This window comes from Pectinophora gossypiella, chromosome 27 (genome assembly GCF_024362695.1).
Source record: "Pectinophora gossypiella chromosome 27, ilPecGoss1.1, whole genome shotgun sequence".
Classification (NCBI taxonomy): Eukaryota; Metazoa; Arthropoda; class Insecta; order Lepidoptera; family Gelechiidae; genus Pectinophora; species Pectinophora gossypiella.
In genome coordinates, this window is record NC_065430.1 from 5,149,934 (window position 1) to 5,171,614 (window position 21,681).

A 21,681-nucleotide genomic window follows, 5' to 3' on the forward strand; every position below is an offset into this window, starting at 1 on the left:
AATAGTAAGTAGAATTTGTCAGAAAGAGATAAAACCTGACCTGTAAGAAACAGTAAAAAAACGGATTTTGTCTCGTTTTTTCATACCGAGTAGAAACAAAATTACAAAAAAAACATGCCTCCTAAAAAAAAACATTGTCAATTTGTCAAAAGACTGTCACATTCGTGGTTCAATACGATTTCGGGGAATTTATTGAAAAATCTTACTGGAATCGTATTGGAAAGTTTTGTGAAGTGATGGAGACGACCACACCGTGCCGCTGCTGCCTCCTGCGGCCTCCAGACAAAGACCTGAAGGCTGCTTACACAGCGCTTGGCAAAACTGAGATCTACTCTGACATGCTCAAAGAGTGCTTCGAAATTCATGTAAATATTTTTTATTAAGGTCAATGTGGTGAAGACCGTCTGGGCTAAAAGACCGTATATTGCCAATAACTTCTAAATTTGAATAACTAGCGCCTTACGTCTCTGTCGATAAAACAGTCCCTAAAGAGTCAGTCCGAACTAAAAACCGTACACGGCGTTAGTATGATTAGTTTGGAAAATATCGGTCCTGCAATTTTTTTTACCATTTCGCGCTTCAGAATGCAGTGGCCAGTGGCAGATTTTTGATCAAAAAAAGTGGTAAATCGAAGGATTTTCAGAAGTTTTTCTGATCACTTAGGTTATTTATTGATCCATTAATGTATTCGTTAAACATAATGTAGGAATATAGCTTTTATTTAGAATTTAAACCCGTGTGAAATTTTAAATTAGAAAATATAATAGTTGGGAAGACCGTCTACATTAAGAGAGGGAAGTCCGTCATATGCCGATCTTGCCTCAATCCAGATATTGTCAACTATTACAGCAGAGCGTATTTTATGCAAGACTAGTGAGATAGTATTTTGTGTCCCATCCTGTTAATATTTTGTGTTTGTGTGTGTTCACATTATAAATCTTACTGACTTATACCTAATATTAAGTAATATGTGTACGACACATAGTCTACCACCAGACAATCAAGACGCTTTTTAGTGACACCTCATTTGTTTAACTCTGATAAGTGCTTTAGGGGTTAGGAGGGAACAAACGTGTATACGCACATACATACATACGTAGCGCATAACCCTCCTTCTGCTTCACCGCGGTCGGGTAAACAATATGACGAAATGTTTACAACCACTGTCACCAAACACATGCCGGTCTTGCCTTGTTTTATAAAAATAATCATTATCTGTGTAATGAAAGCCTTATTCATAAATCAGCAAAGTACGTATCAGAATGGCATTGTGGGTTCACCGCCTAAAAGTATTTTCATACGTCTAGGTCTACGATTTCTTACTAATAATGCGTTTTTTCTTTTGTGGACGGACTTGCCTCATACTGCATTGGAAGACCGTCTACTTGACATGTTTTAAAAAAATGATTGTATATCAAAAGATTACGGCGCTTTCTCTTATATTTAGACTTATAAACATAGCCAAGTAAATTATCTATCATACCCGATCATATGACTTGGTCTACAAATAATATTTTCTTCAATAAACTCAGTCAAACTCAAATTTTAGAACAGTATGCCGGTCTTCCCCACATTGACCTTATTGTCGTTTTATTGTTGCGTTATTAAGTTTAGTTTCAAAATGATTTATTTCACTAATGTTTTCGAGTGGAATGTCTGTTTAATGTACTTATGCCTTAGTTTAATTTAAACACAAATTTGCTACTAAGTGTTTAAAATCTTGTGATTATTTAGCTGCTGTTGAAGTTGCCGTTTCTACGGACTGTTAAAACAAACAATACCTTAATTTCCTGGAAATGAATGAGCCTTAATTGTACATTATAATTATTGTTATTATTTTTAACTTTTTTTATTTAATAGAGGATGGATGTGTATTATATTATTTCTTGTTGTTCCATCCCGCATCCAAGTTGTTTGTAAATGTTTGTTTACTGATAGTGTTTGCCTGGAAGAAATTGCTCTAGAGCAATAAGGCCGCCCAAATTGTACTGTATTCATGTGTTATGTCTGATTGTTGATATTTAGTTCTGTGCAATATATTTGATTTGATGTCCACTATCATCTTTTGACTATTTCAACCACCATTTTGCTTATTTTTTTTAGTTATTTTTTTTGATGATTTTGTATTGTTACTGTGGCATCCTTTTTTAATAAATAGGAGCTTTTATTTTTCTTTCTTAACTTTTGAAGTTTCTACTCCCCATTAAGCTTGGGTACAACCCAATTTAGGATCTCACAATATGCACCTCTTTAGATTATTTTGTAGGCACCATTTGAATAAAACAACAGCTTTGCAATCACTAATATTTATTACTTCACTTCACACTCCATTGTCACTATAAAAAACCTGAATTTGTATTATAAAAAATTTCAGACAGCTTTTTAAATTTAAATGTAGAACTATTCAAAATATTTAATAATTTTAATAGTTTATTTATTACCAGCCAATCACAAACCACACCAAGGAGGTCTGACATTACCTGTTCTGTCAACAGATCTTTTTTATGAAAATCTCTAATTTAATAATTATTTACAATTACCAGCTACACATAGGCACCACGGAGGGAGACAGTGGCATATGCGAGGTGTGCATCACTCGGTTACGTGATGCGTGCGAATTCAAGCAACAAGTGCACCGTTGTCAAAAGGACTTCCAACTAAGAGCAGGAGATTACCATGTTAAAGGTAATTTGTTGCAAACTTATACTATTTATCTTAATTATTGTAATCAAATAATAATTAATTATTATTTAATTTTATTATTTTAATATTAAGTTATTGATCCTAAATTGAATAATATTAAGGATTTAATTTTATTAATTTATATTTTTGATTCTGCATTTTTATATGCAAGCTGAAAACCACACTGTGACGTCATAGACAAACGTAACAAAATGTCGGACTTATTATTACATTTTTCTTGACAAAATTCATAAATAAGTTAAATAGTTTAGATGTCTTTATTTAGTAATATGAATTTCATTATTTATCTTAGACCTAGTACACAACCCAATTGACAACATTTCAAAATTTTATAGAGTTGAAATTCGGAAACCATTTCAACATATGACTTTACTGACTATGAAAAAGAATGTTTACGATTTTTCTGTTGTCTTACTTCCGAGAAAATAATAACATCTTATTGTATTCTTTGTGGCAAATAAACTATCCTGTTCTAAAGTAAGAGCTTGGGCTGATGCAGACTGCAACATAGTGAGATCTATTGTGACCAACTCCCTATTTATTTGTAATATAAATAGGACATATAAAGGGATGGATATTGGATATGTGCCATGGATATTGTTACATGACAAGTCATTAAACTAATAAAAAACATAATGTTTATTCTATTTAATATTTACTTATTTTAATTTTAAAAAATGCCAAAATATTTTTTGAAAACTTTTTAAGGAAAAATTTATTTTATTTAAGGAAATATAAATATTTCCAAGTACCTACTTGTACTTGTACTAAGTTTTCAAAAAATATTTTGCATCTTTTTAAATTAAAATAAGTAAATATTAAATAGAATAAACATTATTGTTTTTTATTAGTTTAATAATTAACATTTACGAACTTATTTTATTTTTGTTTGTATTTAATTAACAAATAAAACATTTATTATTAACGTTTTAAGTTATGAAATGATAATTACTAAATAACTTTTTGACATAGGCCTAATTTATGACATATATTTTCAGATGAAACGCTTAAAGTAAAAGAGGAAGTAACATATCCGGATGAAACCAACGAAATTGTTTTCATGGGTGAGTACGAATATTAGTGTCAATTCCTCAGTCAATACAGACAAACGATACAATACAATAAGACACGTTTATGTATACGTTTTTAAAATAAGATTCCCATTGACATTCAGAATTTGCCTTTCAACTGTTTTAAGACAGTAGTTAAACAAAAACTTCACAAAAAAGGTTATTATAAAGTTAGTGATTATTTAGAAGATATAAATGCATGGAATTAACTGTCTGAGAACTGATATTAGGCAGCTAAATTACTCAATTGTATACCAATATTTTATGTTTATTTTTATTTTTTTAAAGAACGTCTAGGGCCCTGTGCCGAGGTTTTTCTTGCAGCTTCTTTTCCCCGGCTATACAGGTTGTGAGAAGCTGCAGTAGTTTGAGGCGGATGAGACGTTAGTTATGTAAAAATTGACGATTCAAAGTGTAACTATGTTACCTACTGAATAAAGATATTTTTGAATTTTAATAAAAATAAAAACTAAAAATTTTCATGAATTTTCCGACAGGAAATTCCACTTGATATCAACTCAGAATCATGGTATGAACTATCCACTTCAGTATTCGTTACGGTGTTACTAACACCCTGTATAATGACAATCGCTTAACATAAAATAAAATTATCTCCCCAGAGCTAAAAGAAGAGATGTCGGACTACAATGATTACCAGGACGAGGATGACTGCAAGCTGGCTGAGGTGCTCTGCCTGCGCGACGTCACCGTCAAACGGAAGTCCAGCAAGAGGAGCAAGAAGCGGCTGCTGCTTGGCGAGAAGACTGGTGAGTCACCGGATGAGAGCAGCGCTCCCCATTTGTCCGGCCAAGTAGTTAACCTTAGCCTTACCTTAACTCTTGCGGCCGAGGTTTTCAGACACAATGGTTCTGTTAGTACACACAATTTTATTTTAAGTTATAGTCAAATCAGTTACTTTTGACTAAACGTCTTTTTTTTTTTGACGTGACTTGTAGATTTGCCGCAGATGGCATTAACTACTTGGCCGGACAAATGGGGAGCGCTGAAGGCTCTCACCCGGTATAACGTTTAAGACAACAGGCCTGAGAGTGCCCAGTTGGGCGCGAACCTCGGCTCAGGGCATCGTCTGAGAGGAAAAATATTTGAAAGAATTAATCGACCCTAGTGGGTCGATAGCGATAAGCGCTGAATGAGGGAAATCGTCGACCACGCCGGCGGGGTCGGTATCGGGGTAGACTAAACGTCAAAACACGAAATTACTATGGAATTCGTATGAAAATACGACCTGATACGGCATAGGGAAACGGGACAAAATGTCGCAATTATTATTATATTTTTCTTTTAAAAGTTAGTTTAGTTAAATTGAAAAAAGAAAACGTTTTTTGTCACCTTTAGATCTGTTTTTATTTAGTAATCTGGGGGATTAAAATGGCCACATCGAAGCAAGTCATCTCAGAAAGCAATATTGCAATTTGACATTTGCGCATATAAAAGTAAGCGCGCAATGCAAACAAATTAAAATAGCAAAATTGCTTTCTTAAATGAATTGCTTCGATTTGGCCGTTTTAACCCCCCTGTATTTCATAATTTATCTTTGACCTATTAACCTCTCATATGCCGAGATACCAGACACAATAGATTTTACATTGTGTCTGGTCGAGATCCGCGTTCCGGCGTTCGAAAGATTAAACTTAAATGTCTAATTTCCTTCCAATTTTCGTTACAGATCGCAAATCGAAGAAGCTGACAATACCTCGCCTAAGGAGGATCTCCAAGATAGAAATAAAATCGCCTCTCAAACTAGCTTCGTCTGTGCAACTCGTCAACTTAAGCGAGAATAAGAAACATAAAGTTAACATCGAGAACATTCTCAAGTACTCCAACTGCACACCGTTTTCCAACAAGAACCTTTCGGGCATCGTTTGCGCGTATTGCAAAGAGGCGTACCCTGATTTGGCAGAACTAAGAACCCACATACAAACTTCACACAAAAGCTTCGAATTCGCCGAGAAATGTCGAGACAAGAGTAATATCTCTATCAAAATGGACATAACAGACCTAAAATGTTGCATCTGCGATGCCAAATTTGATATAATTTCAAACTTGAAGAAGCATTTAGTAAAAGAACACGACATTAAATTTTATCCAGACGTAAATGATTACATTTTAGAATTCAAACTAACTCAATCGGAGACGCTTAATTGCGCGCTTTGCAACTCGACGTTTGAGACATTCAAAATGCTACTGCAGCATATGAATGGACATTATAGGAACTATATATGTGAAGTCTGCGATTTGGGTTTCATAAACAAACATAGGTTGAAAAATCATCAAAGGACACACGAGATAGGCGACTTCCAATGCTCGTTTTGCGAGAAAGTCTTCACGACTCGCGTCAGAAAAATGTGCCATGAAAAGTATACACATAACACAAACGCTAGGTACACGACAAACTGTCCGCATTGCAACGAATCCTTCAACAGTTACTACCAGAGAAACAGACATATGTTCAAAGAACACAACACGGTTGCAGCGACGTACAAATGCAATATATGCGAAAAGAATTTCATACTAAAATCCAAGCTTACATCTCACATAAAGAAAGTTCATTTGATGGAACGAAATCATATCTGCCCGGAATGCGGGCAAGGGTTTTTTATAAAGCAATCTTTAGACGAACATATGATAAAGCATAACGGGGAAAGAGTTTTCAAATGTACCGTTTGTCTCAAAGCGTATGCTAGAAAGAAAACGCTACGGGAACATATGCGGATTCACAACAACGATAGAAGATTCAAGTGTGGTGTATGCGATTTGGCGTTTGTCCAAAAGTGTAGTTTGAAGAGTCATATGTTGTCGAACCACGGGATAACTTTGGCCGAGTTCGAGAACGCTAAAGAACTAAGCAGGCCTATCTCTGTGACGTAACACTAAAAAAATATATTCTAAAACTTAAGCATATTCTAATATGTTAACTCGATACTTTCTCTCGACTACGAGCCACAGAGGCGGCTAATCAGCTCGCGACACCAAACGCTTCAGATTTCCCTCGATCAGCGCTTATCGCTATCGACCTACTCTCTCTCTTTATTTAAGAGCTGCGCTCTTGTCGGTGGAGTAATCGCTATTCCTCTCTTCTTCCCGCCAAATCCTTCACCTCCTGATACGACACGACCTGCACCTTTTCTTTTGTTTCATAAATGTTCTCCTAGGTCTACCCCTACCACCGACCCACTAGGGTCGATTAATTCTTTCAAATATTTTTCCTCTCAGACGACGCCCTGAGCCGAGGTTCACGCGCAACTGGGCACCCTCAGGCCTGTTGTCTTAAACGTTGTACCGGAGAGCCTTCAACGCTCCCCATTTGTCCGGCCAAGTAGTTAATGCCATCTGCGGGAAATCTACAACAAGGCATAAAAAAAAATCTCTCGACTTGGCCTCAACTAAGGAAAGGATTTTGTTATTTTAATTCATAATCAATAATTTATTTGCAAGAACACAAAGAAAAAATAATAATAATAATAAAAATAATTTTAATTTAGTTTTTTAATTTACAAAATTTTAAATTGATATTTACATCCTCGACTTGAGTACTACTCACTGGGGTCGAGCATATCATACTGCCAACATAATAAAATAATACCCAGTGATGGATTCGAGGAAGTTTCGAGTTAACATCTCAGAATACGGCTGTCAGTGAGAACATTTAAAGCAATACAATTTAATGCCTTAATATCATCTCAGCGTTATTCTTACGAGGTACTCTTAAACTGTAAGGCTGACATGCGTAACGTGATAAAGTTTTGTCACGGTCAATTTATCGATTCTGACGATATAATTATGTCGATTGTTACACACTTGTTAGGGAAAAAAACAAACTTATCCTTATTATTATTTATAGCCCTCAATGTCCCACTGCAGGGCAAAGGCCTCTCTTCCCTTCTATCACTCCTCCCTGTCCCCAGCTTGTTCGTGCTAGCGTTTCAAACATATTTATTGAATCGATCGATAATTTTATCACGATGCGCGTGTTAGCCCCACTAGACTTTTTTCTTTTTGAAAATATCCACTTAGAACTTATGTACTTAGGTCGCCAAAATACGTAAGCTTAAACTGGATATTTGCAAAAAGATAGAAGATTCTGGAATATTTTTGCGTCAACTACAATGATGTCGATCACCGGTGTTCGATGACCGAAAAATGTTTTTAAACAGATGCTTCCAAGTTTAAAATGATTTCAAAAATAGTCTCAAAAAAAAAAACTAATGTTTCATATTTATAATGTATTTATAATGTATATAGGTGTTAGTGACTCGTAACGAAAATTTGACGGATGATGCCGGCCATGATTCTGAGTTGATATCAAGTGGTATAAAAAAGTATAAAACTAAAAAAACACTTCTGACAGGAAATTCCACTTGATATCAACTCAGAATCATGGTTTAAATCATCCCCTTCATTATTGGTTACGGTGTCACTAACACCCATACGTACTTGTATGACTACCTGTATGTACCTACTTTTATGGGGTGTAAGTGACATCGTAACAAATACTGAGAGGAGTGACTCAGCTGATTATTCTGACTTAATATCAAGTGGAATTTTCCATCGCAAAAGTATAGAATTGAAAATAATTTAAAAAATATTTAAAAAAAATCGTGAATTTTGCGACGGAAAATTCAACTTGATATTAACTCAGAATCATGGTCTGAATCATCCCCCTTAGTATTCGTTACGATGTCACTAACACTCTGTATTATAAAACGTTGTATATCTGTAACATATTATGTAGGTAATTAGAATAGCAAATTATATTGTTATTATTAGTACGGTCACGAGACTCACGAGTACTAATATGTATACACTTTGATACCATGTCACATTAACATTTCTGACAAATTAACCCGTAAGTCTCATTAAATGTCAAATATGATAATGCGACAGGGTTCTAAAGTGGGTACATGATATTACTCATGACTGTACAGAGGGGGCTATGCCTAATGGTTCAGCCCCGTTGGTAGATATTTATTTCATTTATTTATTTATTTTAAGAAAAGGTTAACGTCGTGTCTTATAGGGAAGTCAAGGAATTGGCCTTTGATAGACTGGAATGGAAAATGCTACACCGACAAGAGCGTGGCTCTTAAATTGATGATGATGATGATTTATTTATTATAGTCATTTTGTTTCATTTGTGCCCAGAATGTAAACAAACGACAAAATCACTGAAATCTCGCAATCTTTTTACTTTTTCGCGACTAACCTGACATATATAGCTATAAAATAAACAATATTTTACGGTCACACGCAAAAACTATGAAATATTCACAAAATTACACCAAATTAATGATTTTTTTCGGAACACTAGAAAAGTGAGGTTATCTGTCAAGCATTTTTTTTTTAAATTTTATCGTATTCGTAGCGCTTTCAATGCATTTAGCTCATAGTTCATTTCACAAAATTGAGTGAGTCATTCATTATATTCAGATTGGTGTTGTGGATGATAAATTTATAGGACTGACATGTTAGGTAGACTTTAAAACAGATTTTATAAGGCGCGGTGTCTACTTTTCTTTCTCAAATCAGAACACAATGAAGAACGTATTATTAACGTATTTTTTTTTGGTCCGAGTCAAATGTACGTTTTATAAGACATTCCGCTATTTTTTAAATATTTTTTGAAGATTGTTTCGAAAACGATTATGCCCTGTGATAAAAAAATACATTTTAATAATTCATTACGTTCTATAATATGAGAAAAAAATAGGCACTTTATACCTAAAATTTGATCGAAGTCTAGGGATTATAAATCATGTCATGACAGTCCTACTAATTTATCATCCAAACCTATCTGAATTTATAATGAATGATTCACTCACGTAAGTGGAATGAACTAAGAGCATTGGAACCACTACGAATTCAATTAAATTTAAAAATAAGTTGTTTTTTTTTGTACATGTGTCTTATGAATTTAATAGATAAATGAATCAGTTCCTTTAGAAAGAAATCTAAAACTTTCCCATCCTTAGTTATGTCACAAACGTCACTGGCGGCCATATTGTTTATATTCTGGGCACAAATGAAACAAAACGACTATAGGCACACCAACAGTTACTACAATAAATTCATGCACATCTACGCAAGTATTCTATACATTTAAATCATTATATACAGGCTGTTAGTGACATCGTAACTAATACTGAGGGGGATGATTCTGAGTTAATATCAAGTGGAATTTCCTGTCGGAGAATTCATGATTTTTTTTGTTATAATAGTTTTGCGACGGATAATTCCACTTGATATCAGCTCAGAAACACGGCCTGAATAATCCCTTAGTTTTCTTTACGATGTCACTAACATCCTGTATAATTGCGAAACTAGTGGTGACCACCGCATGCAAAAGAACAAAGGAAAAGCAAAAACAAAAGAGTTTACAAAAATGCTAACCTAGAAATCCGAAGTCTGTCTAAAGTAAAATCAAATTAAACTTTTATTTTGTAAAATACAAACTAAAAGGGTGAATCTCAAAATTTCAAGTTTGGTGGCGAAATTTCATATTATTTTTTCGTGAAAAATTGGTTTCCGACATGAAAAAGATCCAAAAGGATCCTCGGTTCCGACATGAAAAAGGAATTTTTCAATTCCCAATTTTCCCCAATTTTTCACGAATAAATTATATGACAGTCGCCACCAAACTTGACACATTTTGATATTCACCCAAAACATGGTAAACTTTTAGAAAGTAAAAATCAAACCAAATCAATTTATTTGCGAGAACACATAAAATACAAAAAGGCGGTAAAATAATTTACATAACAATGTTGTGATGTGTTCGGCGTAGGTGTAGAAATATTAAATAAAAAAATAAAGAAATGGTACATTGAAAAGAAGATTATTGAAAATTATACTTTATTTTTATGTTCAAAATATTTCTTCAAATTATAATGAAATTTGTTGATAAGCCATTGATAAGTAATTTGTATGAATTGTAAATAAATAATAATTGATTTATAAGTTATTAATTTTATTATTGTGTATGAATTTCTTATTATAAAACTTAATAGTTATAATTAATTATAGAATATATTTAATTATGCAAATAAGTTGATTTATTTATTTTTGTTATTGTATTTAAATAAAGAATTTTATATTAACATCGTAAATTGTTTTTATTTTTAATTCGTACCAGTATTCCCAGCAGATGTCCAGCTTCATCGTAGCACCTCCGTGGATGAGCGTTGGACTCACGATCCGGAGGTCCTGGGTTCGATTCCCGGTGGGGACATATCACAAAAATTACTTTGTGGTCCCTAGTTTGGTTAGGACATTGCAGGCTGATCACTTGATTTTCCGAAAGTAAGATGATCCGTGCTTAGGAAGGCACGTTAAGCCGTTGGTCCCGGTTACTACTTACCGATGTAAGTAAGTAGTCGATACATGAGCCATGTCATAGGCCTTTGGCGGCTCAATAGTAACCCTGACAGCAGGGTTGATGAGTTTGGTATTCCGCCTATAAAGTCTGTGCTGTGGGTACGCTTGACAACGTGTACGTATGTATGCAAAATTCCATCATGATTGGTCGAGTAGTTTAGGCAAGAAAGCGTCACAGTCTAAGAAATTGTCATTTTAATAAATTAACGAGGGAATTTCCAAGGTACGCTCCTCAAAATCAATATAGATGGCGCTGTACAGATTTTTCTTCGTCTAACCTTCTAGATTCATGGATAAAGAAAGGAATTATTTATTATTATAGGACGCTACAGTAACAATACAAACACAGTAGGGGAAAAAAACTTAACTAAATCACAATTATTACCAAAAACGTAAAAGGAACAGACTTGCATCTTTCATCTTTGTTTTTGGGTACAAATGATGACGCTTTTTATTACACCCAGGCACAATTAATCTTCCACTAATAATTATTCTGATCAAGATAAAGAGAAGCAATATAGGTAGCAACTTAATTCTATAATGTGACCCAAATATCAAGCAACAATTCTTTTTATATATGTTTCTGCCTTTACATTGTATTTTGGAATAATTATGTACCGGAGTAATGAGAAAATCGGTGATTATCACGTTTAAACTGAACAACGCCATCTATATTGTTTTTGGTGAACGTAGCCTGGAAAATCCCCCATTAGGAAATAACCATTTTGTCAGCTGGAACCTGACAGTAGTAACTGTCAGGCGGAGGACAGGAGTCCTAGTATGGCTTTGTAATAGACTACTCTGGGCGCCATCCCACTCGCGTCAGACAGAGTACTGCGGGGCGGAAGGCAAGAGGGAAACCACTGCTCTATTTTTCCTTAAAAAAGTAGCATGGAAAATGCTGCACCGACAAGAGCGTGGCTCTTAAATTGATGATGATGGTCAGTTGGACAAAAAAAATATCGACATAAACTAATTTTATTTTTAAATAAAACTTGGTTGGTACGTAACTTAAATGTACAAACCTAAAAATAAAATTTAACATTAATATAAATAACGTGTAATTATTATACTTTTACATGATATGATACAGGAATATTATTTACATTACAATTATAACCGTATCAACAGTGGCTGCAAGTTGTCTTTGATTATTTGTGGCTCTGCCCACCCCATTTGGGATTACGGGCATGAGTTTATGTATGTATGTATGTACAATTATAACTGAGGTTATATACAGTGTTAGTGAAATCGTACAGAATACTGAGGGGGATGATTCAGAGTTGATATCAAGTGGAATTTTCCATCGCAGAAGCATAGACACAAACATAAAAAAAATATATATCATGACGGAATATTCATCATCATCAGCCCATTAACGTCCCCACTGCTGGGGCACGGGCGTTCCCTATGGATGGATAGCGAGATCGGGCCTTAAACCATCACGCGGGCCCAGTGCGAATTGATGGTTATTAACGACTGCTAATGCAGCCGGGACCAACGGCTTAACGTGCCTTCCGAAGCACGGAGGAGCTCGAGATGAAAACATTTTTTTTGTGGTCACCCATCCAATGACCGGCCTTTGCGTAAGTTGCTTTACTTCAACAATCGCAGACCGAGCGCGTTAACCGCTGCGCCACCGAGCCCCTCAAAAACGGATGACGGAAAATTCAACCTGATATTAACTCAGAATCATTTGCTTCCTTCCTTTTTGACGCGAACATCAAAGGACTGGAACTGTCTGCCGTCGTCTGTATTTCCAATTCGTTATAATCTGGGAGCCTTCAAGGCTAGAGTGAATAGGCATTTGCTAGGTAAACGTGCTCCACCATAGACAACAGTCACTTGCCATCAGGTGAGATTGTGGTTAAAGGCGAGCCTATTTCATTTATTCCCTATAGAGCCTATTCTACACCTGCCAATTATGGTATAGACACAAGAGGGCGTCCTTTAGCACCATAAGAGTGCAGTATAATGACGCATATCGCATTCTTATGAAGCTTCCTCGCTTTTGTAGCGCGTCCAGCATGTTTGCCGAGGCGAGAATGCCCGATTTTTTTGCTATTGTTAGGGCACGTATATCTTCATTTTGGGACAGATTGCGTTGCTCTGATAATAGCATGCTTAAAGTTGTTAGCCGAGACTTGACTAGCCCGATGATACGGTACTGGATCAAAGTACATCGGGAATCAAATAAAAAATGATCGCACCACATTTATTTTGTGTTGTTTTAATTTTTTTTGTGTTATAGACGGTAGGTACTATTGTACCTTTAAGTAATTTGTAATTTGTATTATACAATTATATTTATAATAATATTATTATTAACTTTGTAATCATTGGGATTTTACCTTTAATAAAAACATTTTATTATTATTATTTATTATTATTAAAAAAAAAAACTACTTGAATCTTCCCCCTTAGAATTCGTAATGGTGTCACTAACACTCTGTATAGTTACAGGCAGCATACCCTAACCGAACATTCCATATGGAAATCGTATTCTTGCCGTTACCGTATTAGAGCGAGCGAGACATACAGTCCGCGCGCGCTCCCTTGCTCTTTAACCGTGTTGAGACCTTCGCTCAGCAACGATAGATGGCGTATGTGTAGCGGTGATCGAAATTATTATTTCTGTCACAGATAAACCAAGCTAAATGAGCTCTACACCTTTTCGCCACTACTTGAAAGTCTAGAGAACCCACAAATAATGAATAATATTTTAAATCTTTCCTACTTTCTTCAAGTTTACTTTCATCAAAGACTTTGTAGCGGACCAAACTAGTTGTCCACCTAGTTCCGCCCACGTACAACAGATGGCGCCACATTCGATAATGCAGTCTTCAAGCAGTCGTGAAACGCGCTATCGAAGTTTACACAGCAAGACGCATATATACAACTTCCAACACAACACAACACTGTTGGATCGTCGATCCCTAGTCACACTAACAACTTGTGGCTAGCGGGGTACTATGCTCAGTTCGGTACCCCGAAAACATCCTTTGGCGGCAGCACACCCTCGCCGCCAAAACTTCATGCTCGCCGGTGCAAAGTACTCTTGCCCTGACCGTTCTATGAACATCCTGGATCTGACCGCGGTATGGCACTGTACTTATGTCAATGCTTTATCCCCTTAAAGTCCTTCCCTGAGTGCGTGCTTATTTCTCACTGAGGTAGGCAGGAAACAGACTGCGGCATGCTGTTAGAGTCCTTCACTATCCGCATTATGACCGATTCCCTTCCACTCCCTTCAAGCGTTACTCAGGAATCCTTTGAAGCGTCATTTAGTGGTAACTCCTTTTCCGGCTCTGTAGTAGTTATATCACTGGCGGCCATACTGATCCCGTGGTTTGACAACAAATGGCTTTTCAAACTACATTTTTGTACAAACGACATGCTACATATTGCACATTTGAATCGTCTATCGTTGTTATGTATTCGCATATGCTCTCTTAGAGTATACTTTCTCGCGTAGGACTTTTGACAGACTTCACATTGGTAGTTCCGTTCCCCTGTGTGCTTGACCATGTGAGCTTTTAATGCTTTTTTGCTGAAAAACCTGTAGCCACACTCGGTGCACTGAGCATTCCGTTCCATCAAATGATTCTTCTTTATATGATACATCAGTAATGACTTTAAAATATAGGCTTTATTGCACACGTTACACTTGTATTGGGCTTCGGAATTATGCACTTTCACTAAATGTTGGTTCCGTTGGTAGTAACTCCGGAATGGTTCGTTGCAAAATGGACAGTTGCTTATGTTTCTGGCGCCTAAGTGCTTTGTTTTTTCATGGTATTGTTTTTTAGCTCGACTAGCGAAGACTTTCTCACAATGTTCGCATTTGAAACTGCCTTCTTGGTGGGTTGACCTGTGAGCGTTGAGAGATCTCTTCGTTGCAAACGCACTGTCACATTTTGAACACGTATAGTTCCCGTAATGCACATTCATGTGTTGTTTCAACATCTTGAACGTCTCATAAGTAGCTGAACACATTATGCAGTCGTACACATCACCTTTCTTCAACCTAAACTGTATTATATGATCCTTTATATCGTTATAGATTATCTTTTTGTGTATTTTAACTAAATGGTCTTTGAGAACGTTCAAATTTTCCATTTTCTCATTGCAAAGGGTGCATGTGAGGTCTGATATGTCTACTTGCACATTGTATTCGGTCATATCAAAGTTTGATTTGAAGTTCAAGCGTTCCTCTTCATGGTCAGCCTCGGTGTGAGCTCTCAAGTCAACCGGATCAGGGTACGTTGCATCACAGTATCCACACATGTAACCTAAAAGTGATTTGTTCTTAAACGGTAGGACGTTGGAGTATTGCAAAATGGTCCGTAAGTTGTCTTTGTGCTTTCTCTTATCCAAGTTCATATGGGCCGTCCACATGAGGTTCACTTTAGGTTGGCTGTTGCATTCCGGTGATATTATGAGTGTCCGTGTTTTTTTCTTCTTTATTGTTATTTTTGGGACATCGCCGTTACCTGAAAAAAAAAAAAACAAAGAAAAAGATAATGAAAGAGTTCAATAGAAAAGAGATACAGTGAGACCGTGTTCAAAAGGAAACCAATTTTCAATTTAAATATTACGAGTATAACGTAAGTATCTAAAAGCCCAACTGAGCACCCTCAGGCCTGTTGTCTTAAACGTTGTACCGGGTGAGAGCCTTCAGCGCTCCCCATTTGTCCCGCCATGTAGTTAATGCCATCTGCGGCAAATCTACAACAAGTGACGTCAAAAAAATTATCTAAAAAAATGCTGTATATTATACCTTAATCTGTACCTCTATATCTCCATATTTATTCCGTTTTTCAATGGGTCCGCTTACCTAACCTGAATCAGAATCATTTACTCAATGTAATTATCATGTATAAACTTGTTGAAGGTCAATGTCACATTTTTGAATTTACGTCATTTCGCAAGGTGTTATGGCTGAGAAGAAATGACAAGAAACTGCAACAGCAACACATCTTTTAAAACAAATGAGGGTATACATTAAGATATTTAATAACTAGAGGAACACATTCAATACCAGACATTACCTGAATATGATAGGTCAGGTTTTTTCCAAAAGCGACTGCCTGTCTGGCCTTCGAGCAGGGAAAACCATCCAAATCCAGCTAAGCTTGATTACACGTTAATAAACTACGTAATGACAGTCTCTCGTCATATTGGATAAGCTATAACGTGCGCAAATAGACCACCTGTGGCGAGAATTTGTACTAACTTGCAAAGCATTCATAATGATGCGACAGATCCCCACTAGATGGCGCTGATTTCCATATGTAAGCTTATACGGTTAGCGACATCTAGTAACTCCACGGCGAAATAAGAATAATAATATATTGCAGTCGATACACAAACCAATGCTCTTTATTTACCTACTACCGTTCCCAAGCAGCGTCGGGCCGTCTGCGGTCCTGTGAAGCTGCACAGTGCGATAACAACTTTACGCTCGAGTGTTTAGGCACATTTTAGCACGCAGCGATCGCCTGTGACATCGCCGAGTAAACTGAGTGTGTATCTGTTACGTTTGTTTGCGGCGGACCCAACTAGTCGACGAGTTAGTTCCGTACATGTCCAACAGATGGCGCTCATCATTCAATGCGGGCCTACAACGCGCTAACGAAGTTTGCACAGCGCGACACACGTATACAACTTCCAACTTGACACTGTCGGATCGTCGATCCCTAGTCACACTACCAACTTGTGGCTAGCGGGGTACTATGCTCTGTTCGGTACTACGAAAACGTCCTGTGGCGGCAGCATATTCTCGCCGTAAACTGTGCCCAACTACAAAAAGGAGCGCTAGTGGCGAGCTTTGTAACTAAATCTGAAATAGAGATGGATCCAAATTTCCTTGCAAAGTAAATTAAAAACATTGCTTGTATTTTTACGAAATGGCAATGTAGGGTGAGACGACGTCAGCTGGGCTAACCTTGAAATGTTAGCTGTCACTTTTGAGCATACTTGGGGGGGTTAAAATGGCTACATCGAAGCAATTCATCTAAGGAAGCAATGTTGCAATTTGACATTTGCGCATGTAAAAGTAAGTGCGCAATGCAAACAAATGTTAAATAGCAATATTGCTTTTTTATCTTATTACTCTCTTCGATGTGGCCTTTTTCACCCCCCCCCCCCCCCCCCCCGGGCCTTCTTACACCATGATTATACTCACTGTTGTTTATATTGGTAATTTGTGACACTAAGCTCTTGAAGTTCTCCGCACGCCAGCCGTCTCCTGCCTTCTTGACGGCATTCTTCTTACTCCTCTTCGGTGCTTGCTTCTTCTTCGCCGGTTCTTTTGCTTCTACCTTTATCTTCTCTTCTGGAAAATCTCTCGCTGAAAATTAGGTAGGAATTCAAATTTTACTTCTCTCAGTGGTGTAGGCATTTCAATGCGTTCAGGGCGCTGCTGGGGCTGTCGCGACGCTGTAGCGCCTGTATGTTCTGCGAGGCGCGTGTAGACGACTTCCACGCGATCATGCGTAAGCGCTGTGCGTCTCTGTTGCGCCGTGCGCGTGCCAGCCCCAACACCATCATGAGCGCATTGGTGGACCGGTACGACTCGCCGCTGCTGAACCGCTGGGTGCGATTGCACGCCGTTACATAGCTGCCCGCGGCTTCGGTGATTCGGGCCGGTCTCTTGTGTTTTATTTTTATGTTGTTCGTCTTTCGAATCTGTTACTAATACTAGGTTAAGCTTTTTGTTACTAACTAAATATGGACTAGTTTCCGTAATAAATATTTTGAATTTGAATTTCTCTCTTATAAAAAAAATCTTCATGTTACCTGCATCAGCGAGGAAGTAGTCATCGGAGTCGTCGCCACCGCTGTTTTCTGTCAACTCCACTTTCACTTTAGGTTTTATATCTGGAAAAAGAATTACAATAAAAAAAAATTGTGTTACAACTTTTATGAGTGTTATTTTTATGTTGTCGTATTCGAATCTGTAACTAATACTAGGTTAAGCTTTCTGTTATAATAATATGGACTAGTTTCCGAAATTAATATTTTGAATTTTTATACTTTTTTATTTTTTTTATATACAGGGTGTTAGTGACATCGTAACGAAAACTTTGAGGGGTGATTGAGGCCATGATTCTGAGATTATATCAAGTGGAATTTTCCGTCGCAAAAGTATGGAATTGAAAATAATTAAAAAAAACACAAAAATTGTGCTTATGTTTTATTCGTATGTTTATGTCCTTTGTATATGTTGTTGTGCAATAAAGTATTATTGATTGATTGATTGATTGAAATTTTCAGGAATATTCAGACTGAAAATTCCACTTGATATCAACTCAGAATCATGGTCTGAACCATCCCCCTCAGTATTTGTTACGGTGTCACTAACTCCCATACCTAATTGTATGGCTACTGTATGTACTTGTGTGGGGTGTAAGTGGTGACATCGTAACGAATACTGAGGGAGCTGATTCAGCTGATTATTCTGAGTTAATATCAAGTAGAATTTTCCTTCGCAAAAGTATAGAATTGAAAATAATTAAAAAAAAAATAAAAAAAAAACATGAATTTTGCGACGAAAAATTCCACTTGATATTAACTCAGAATCATGGTCTGAATCATCCCCCTGAGTATTCGTTACGATGTTACTAACACCCTGTATATACATACTTTTATTTGGGACCGTTTTCGAGATATATCAATAAATATGTTAATAAATTTATGACAAATTTTGCAACTCCATACTAATTTCACTCGAAAATTCGGCTATGTACATGGCTCAAATAAAATTTCTAAGTCCCACTCATAGTGCCCCCTTAGGTAGACTTCAACCAAATTTTCTTTTAATTGTCAATTTTCAATTGACACTCTACTTACAAATCTGCTCATAGTAAACAGAAAAAAAAATACTGATTGCAGATTTAGCCAAGAAAAAAAAATATAAAAAATTGTCAATACTAAGTTAAGATTAAAGTAGAAGAATAAAAAACAACCTAAGTCCTGAGCCCTGGTTATGAGTTCCTGTTCCGATTGTAGCACCATACGTTTGAAGGCCAGCGAGGCCCGCAGTGTGGAGACGCATGTGTCACAGATGCCACTGCTGATGTGGGCAGATGGGGATAGCTGGAAGGAATTTTATTTATTGTCAAAGTTTTATTTTTATGCTTAATGATGTACTATTGTATTCTTACTAGAATCTGTATTGAGTACCTTTTCATTAAATACGGCAAGTAAAAAAGATCTCAAAGGTTTTTTTTTACCTTTGATGGGTTTGCTCTTGAAGCCTAAGATAGAACGAGCTCGCCCAGAAGCTGCCTGTTCACTCTGGCCTTGAAAGCACACTGGTTATATTATATGCATTCGGAAATACAGAAGACGGCAAAGAATTCTACTCCCCAGCAGTGCGCATAGTGAAGGACGATGCGAAGCGCTTGGTGAGATAGTTTTAGGTTTATGAAATAAAAAAAGTATTTTTTTGTGGAAAATTGCTCTGGTTTCCTTATGTTCGTCCTATTTATACCTACCCTTCGTATAAGTAAATATATTATTTGTAATGTACTATATCGTGTAATATACTTATTTAAATATAAACTTACGACGATACTGAAGCATTCTAACATCATATCAGCATAAATCTCCGTTTTATCGAGCCACAAATATGACGAGTTCAAATCCTTGTGTAACCCTTGGGCAAGGCAGCAGCGACAAACGTTACAGTGCGCCATGGTGTAAATTCACATTTGAACGGAAAATATCAGTAATATTCCTAATAAATCGTGGAATTTAGGATAAATAATATTTCTACGGATACCTAGGTACCCGCATGACATTTGTTTTGTTTTTAAATAACGTTCCTTTAGATAGATACAGAACCGTACATTTTTGGGTATGTGAATTTATCATATCGGAAGTTACGTCAGCTTATCTAATTTATTATAGTTTAGAGCTTAATATTTTATTTTTATTATAAGGATTACTGAAATATTTATGTAAATGCAAATATAGTCGTGTAAAGAAGCGTAACTTTAAATGCAAACAAAATCCTGCTACTCGATAACAGATGGCGATAATACCTGTAATAACATTACAGTATTGAAACTTTATTCGATCGAATGTGGACGCTAGCGGGAAAGGGCGGGGTGAGAAGGGAGGGCGTAAAACAAAATGGCGCTTGTCAGAAAGCGGCTTTGACGCTATGCTGTTCTGCAAATTTTCTATTTTCTTCTTGATTACAAGTGGAATTTCTGTGATGTTAAGGTGAATTCAAGTGGTCAGGATGAATTTCGACGAGATCGTGGTGAAGGAGAGCCCCGGCTTGTGCCGGTGCTGCCTCTCCGAGGGTTGTTACAAAGACCTGAGTACGGAGTATACATGGATGAATGAGACTGAAGTTTATGCCGATATGTTATTGGAATGCTTTGATATCAGTGTAAGTTCTTATTCTTAAAACTTCTGCTGAATCTTTTCATTTATAGCAAAATTATAGATTATAGATTAGCTATATCGAGAGTCCTATTACTATAATATACTTATTGTGTTTTCTTTGATCGTTTAATTGGCTGTCTGTTGAGTTAAATTTTAGTTTAGTTATTGTAAGTTGTTCCTTTGCTGTGAACTAATTAAAATTCGATTTCTGTGTTATGCAAATATCTTATTGTCAATATGCTGTACCTGTTACACAATGTAAACAATTACTGCGTTTTGTTCCGTCAGATATCTCAACACAATGGTGGACCAAACGGAGGCAACCGCCTCATCTGTGAGGTCTGCATCACCAGGCTAAGAGATGCCTGCAACTTCAAGAAACAAGTGTTGGACTCTGAGAAGAAGTTTGTTGATTTGTTGGCCCGTGGAGAGTTCCAGCCTAAAGGTGAAAATAATATTAATGTTATTACTAATGTAAGCTGATGTGATGTGGGCCTGTGCCCAGCAACGGGACATATATAGGCTGTTTATGTTTATGTACTGATGTAAGTATGTAGTTGTTACATGAGTCATGTCAGGGGCCTGTGGTGGCTCAGTAATAACCCTGGTGGGTTGATGGGGTTGGTAATCCACCTCACAATCCACACGATAGAAGAAGAGAAGAATGTTATTATTTTAACTTTTTAAGTCTCTGATCTTGTGGGACAACCCATTGTTGGGAACAATCCTAGCAGCTCTAAACTGTACATGTTTAGTATAGGGACAATTTTTTTTGCAATATTACTCAATTATTATTGCATTCCATGTAGTACAAAGGGGTATTATATAGGCATAGGAACTAAAACACATAATTAATTATTATTTTTATTTATTTGACTTTTATTTTTTTTTATTTGATTATTATTTTTATAGACATTTTTATCAAACTTAATTTCATACTAAATTAAAAAATGTCAAAACCGTGTCATTTGTGCTGTTTATGGTCCAGAATAATTAATTAAATAAGTATTGCAAACTATTTTAAGAGAAAAAAAGAATAAGAAAATGACAGGTATAACTTAAAATAAAATTAGGAGGAGGTGTCTGCAGGAATCGAGGCAATTACCTATATTTA

At 36.3% G+C, this 21,681-nt stretch overlaps 3 protein-coding genes across 9 annotated transcripts in view; 2 read left to right on the forward strand and 1 right to left on the reverse strand.

The window, feature by feature from the left end:
• Window positions 1-160: 160 nt before the first annotated feature.
• Window positions 161-8,484, forward strand: LOC126378878 (zinc finger protein 160-like). The gene is made up of 5 exons (XM_050027368.1): window positions 161-365; window positions 2,544-2,685; window positions 3,702-3,767; window positions 4,394-4,540; window positions 5,461-8,484. The coding sequence occupies exons 1-5, from the start codon at window positions 237-239 to the stop codon at window positions 6,660-6,662; spliced, it is 1,686 nt and encodes a 561-aa protein (XP_049883325.1). The 5' UTR covers window positions 161-236; the 3' UTR covers window positions 6,663-8,484.
• A 3,644-nt stretch (window positions 8,485-12,128) lies between these two features.
• On the reverse strand, window positions 12,129-19,971 carry LOC126378874 (zinc finger protein 658B-like). 2 transcript variants are annotated; one of them, XM_050027362.1, is made up of 5 exons: window positions 19,739-19,971; window positions 19,136-19,265; window positions 17,967-18,047; window positions 17,353-17,517; window positions 12,130-15,658 (listed from the first exon to the last, which is right to left on the reverse strand). In XM_050027362.1, exons 1-5 carry the CDS (start codon window positions 19,865-19,867, stop codon window positions 14,427-14,429), a joined length of 1,737 nt encoding a protein of 578 aa, XP_049883319.1. In that variant the 5' UTR covers window positions 19,868-19,971; the 3' UTR covers window positions 12,130-14,426. The 2 variants fall into 2 exon arrangements, with proteins under 2 accessions (XP_049883320.1, XP_049883319.1); XM_050027363.1 differs by lacking the exon at window positions 17,353-17,517 and having other exon boundaries at window positions 12,129-15,658.
• A 311-nt stretch (window positions 19,972-20,282) lies between these two features.
• LOC126378831 (gastrula zinc finger protein XlCGF57.1-like) overlaps window positions 20,283-21,681 on the forward strand; it is a 119,210-nt gene continuing 117,811 nt past the window's right edge. For 5 of the 6 annotated variants that reach the window (XR_007568146.1, XM_050027261.1, XM_050027260.1 and 2 more), the window contains exons 1-2: window positions 20,283-20,571; window positions 20,856-21,012. Coding sequence is in view for 5 of the 6 variants with exons in the window: in XM_050027261.1 (XP_049883218.1) it covers window positions 20,419-20,571; window positions 20,856-21,012 (310 nt within the window). In the remaining variant the exon portion in view is untranslated. The remainder of the gene's footprint in view (window positions 20,572-20,855; window positions 21,013-21,681) is intronic. The other variant, XM_050027263.1, reaches the window with a different exon arrangement.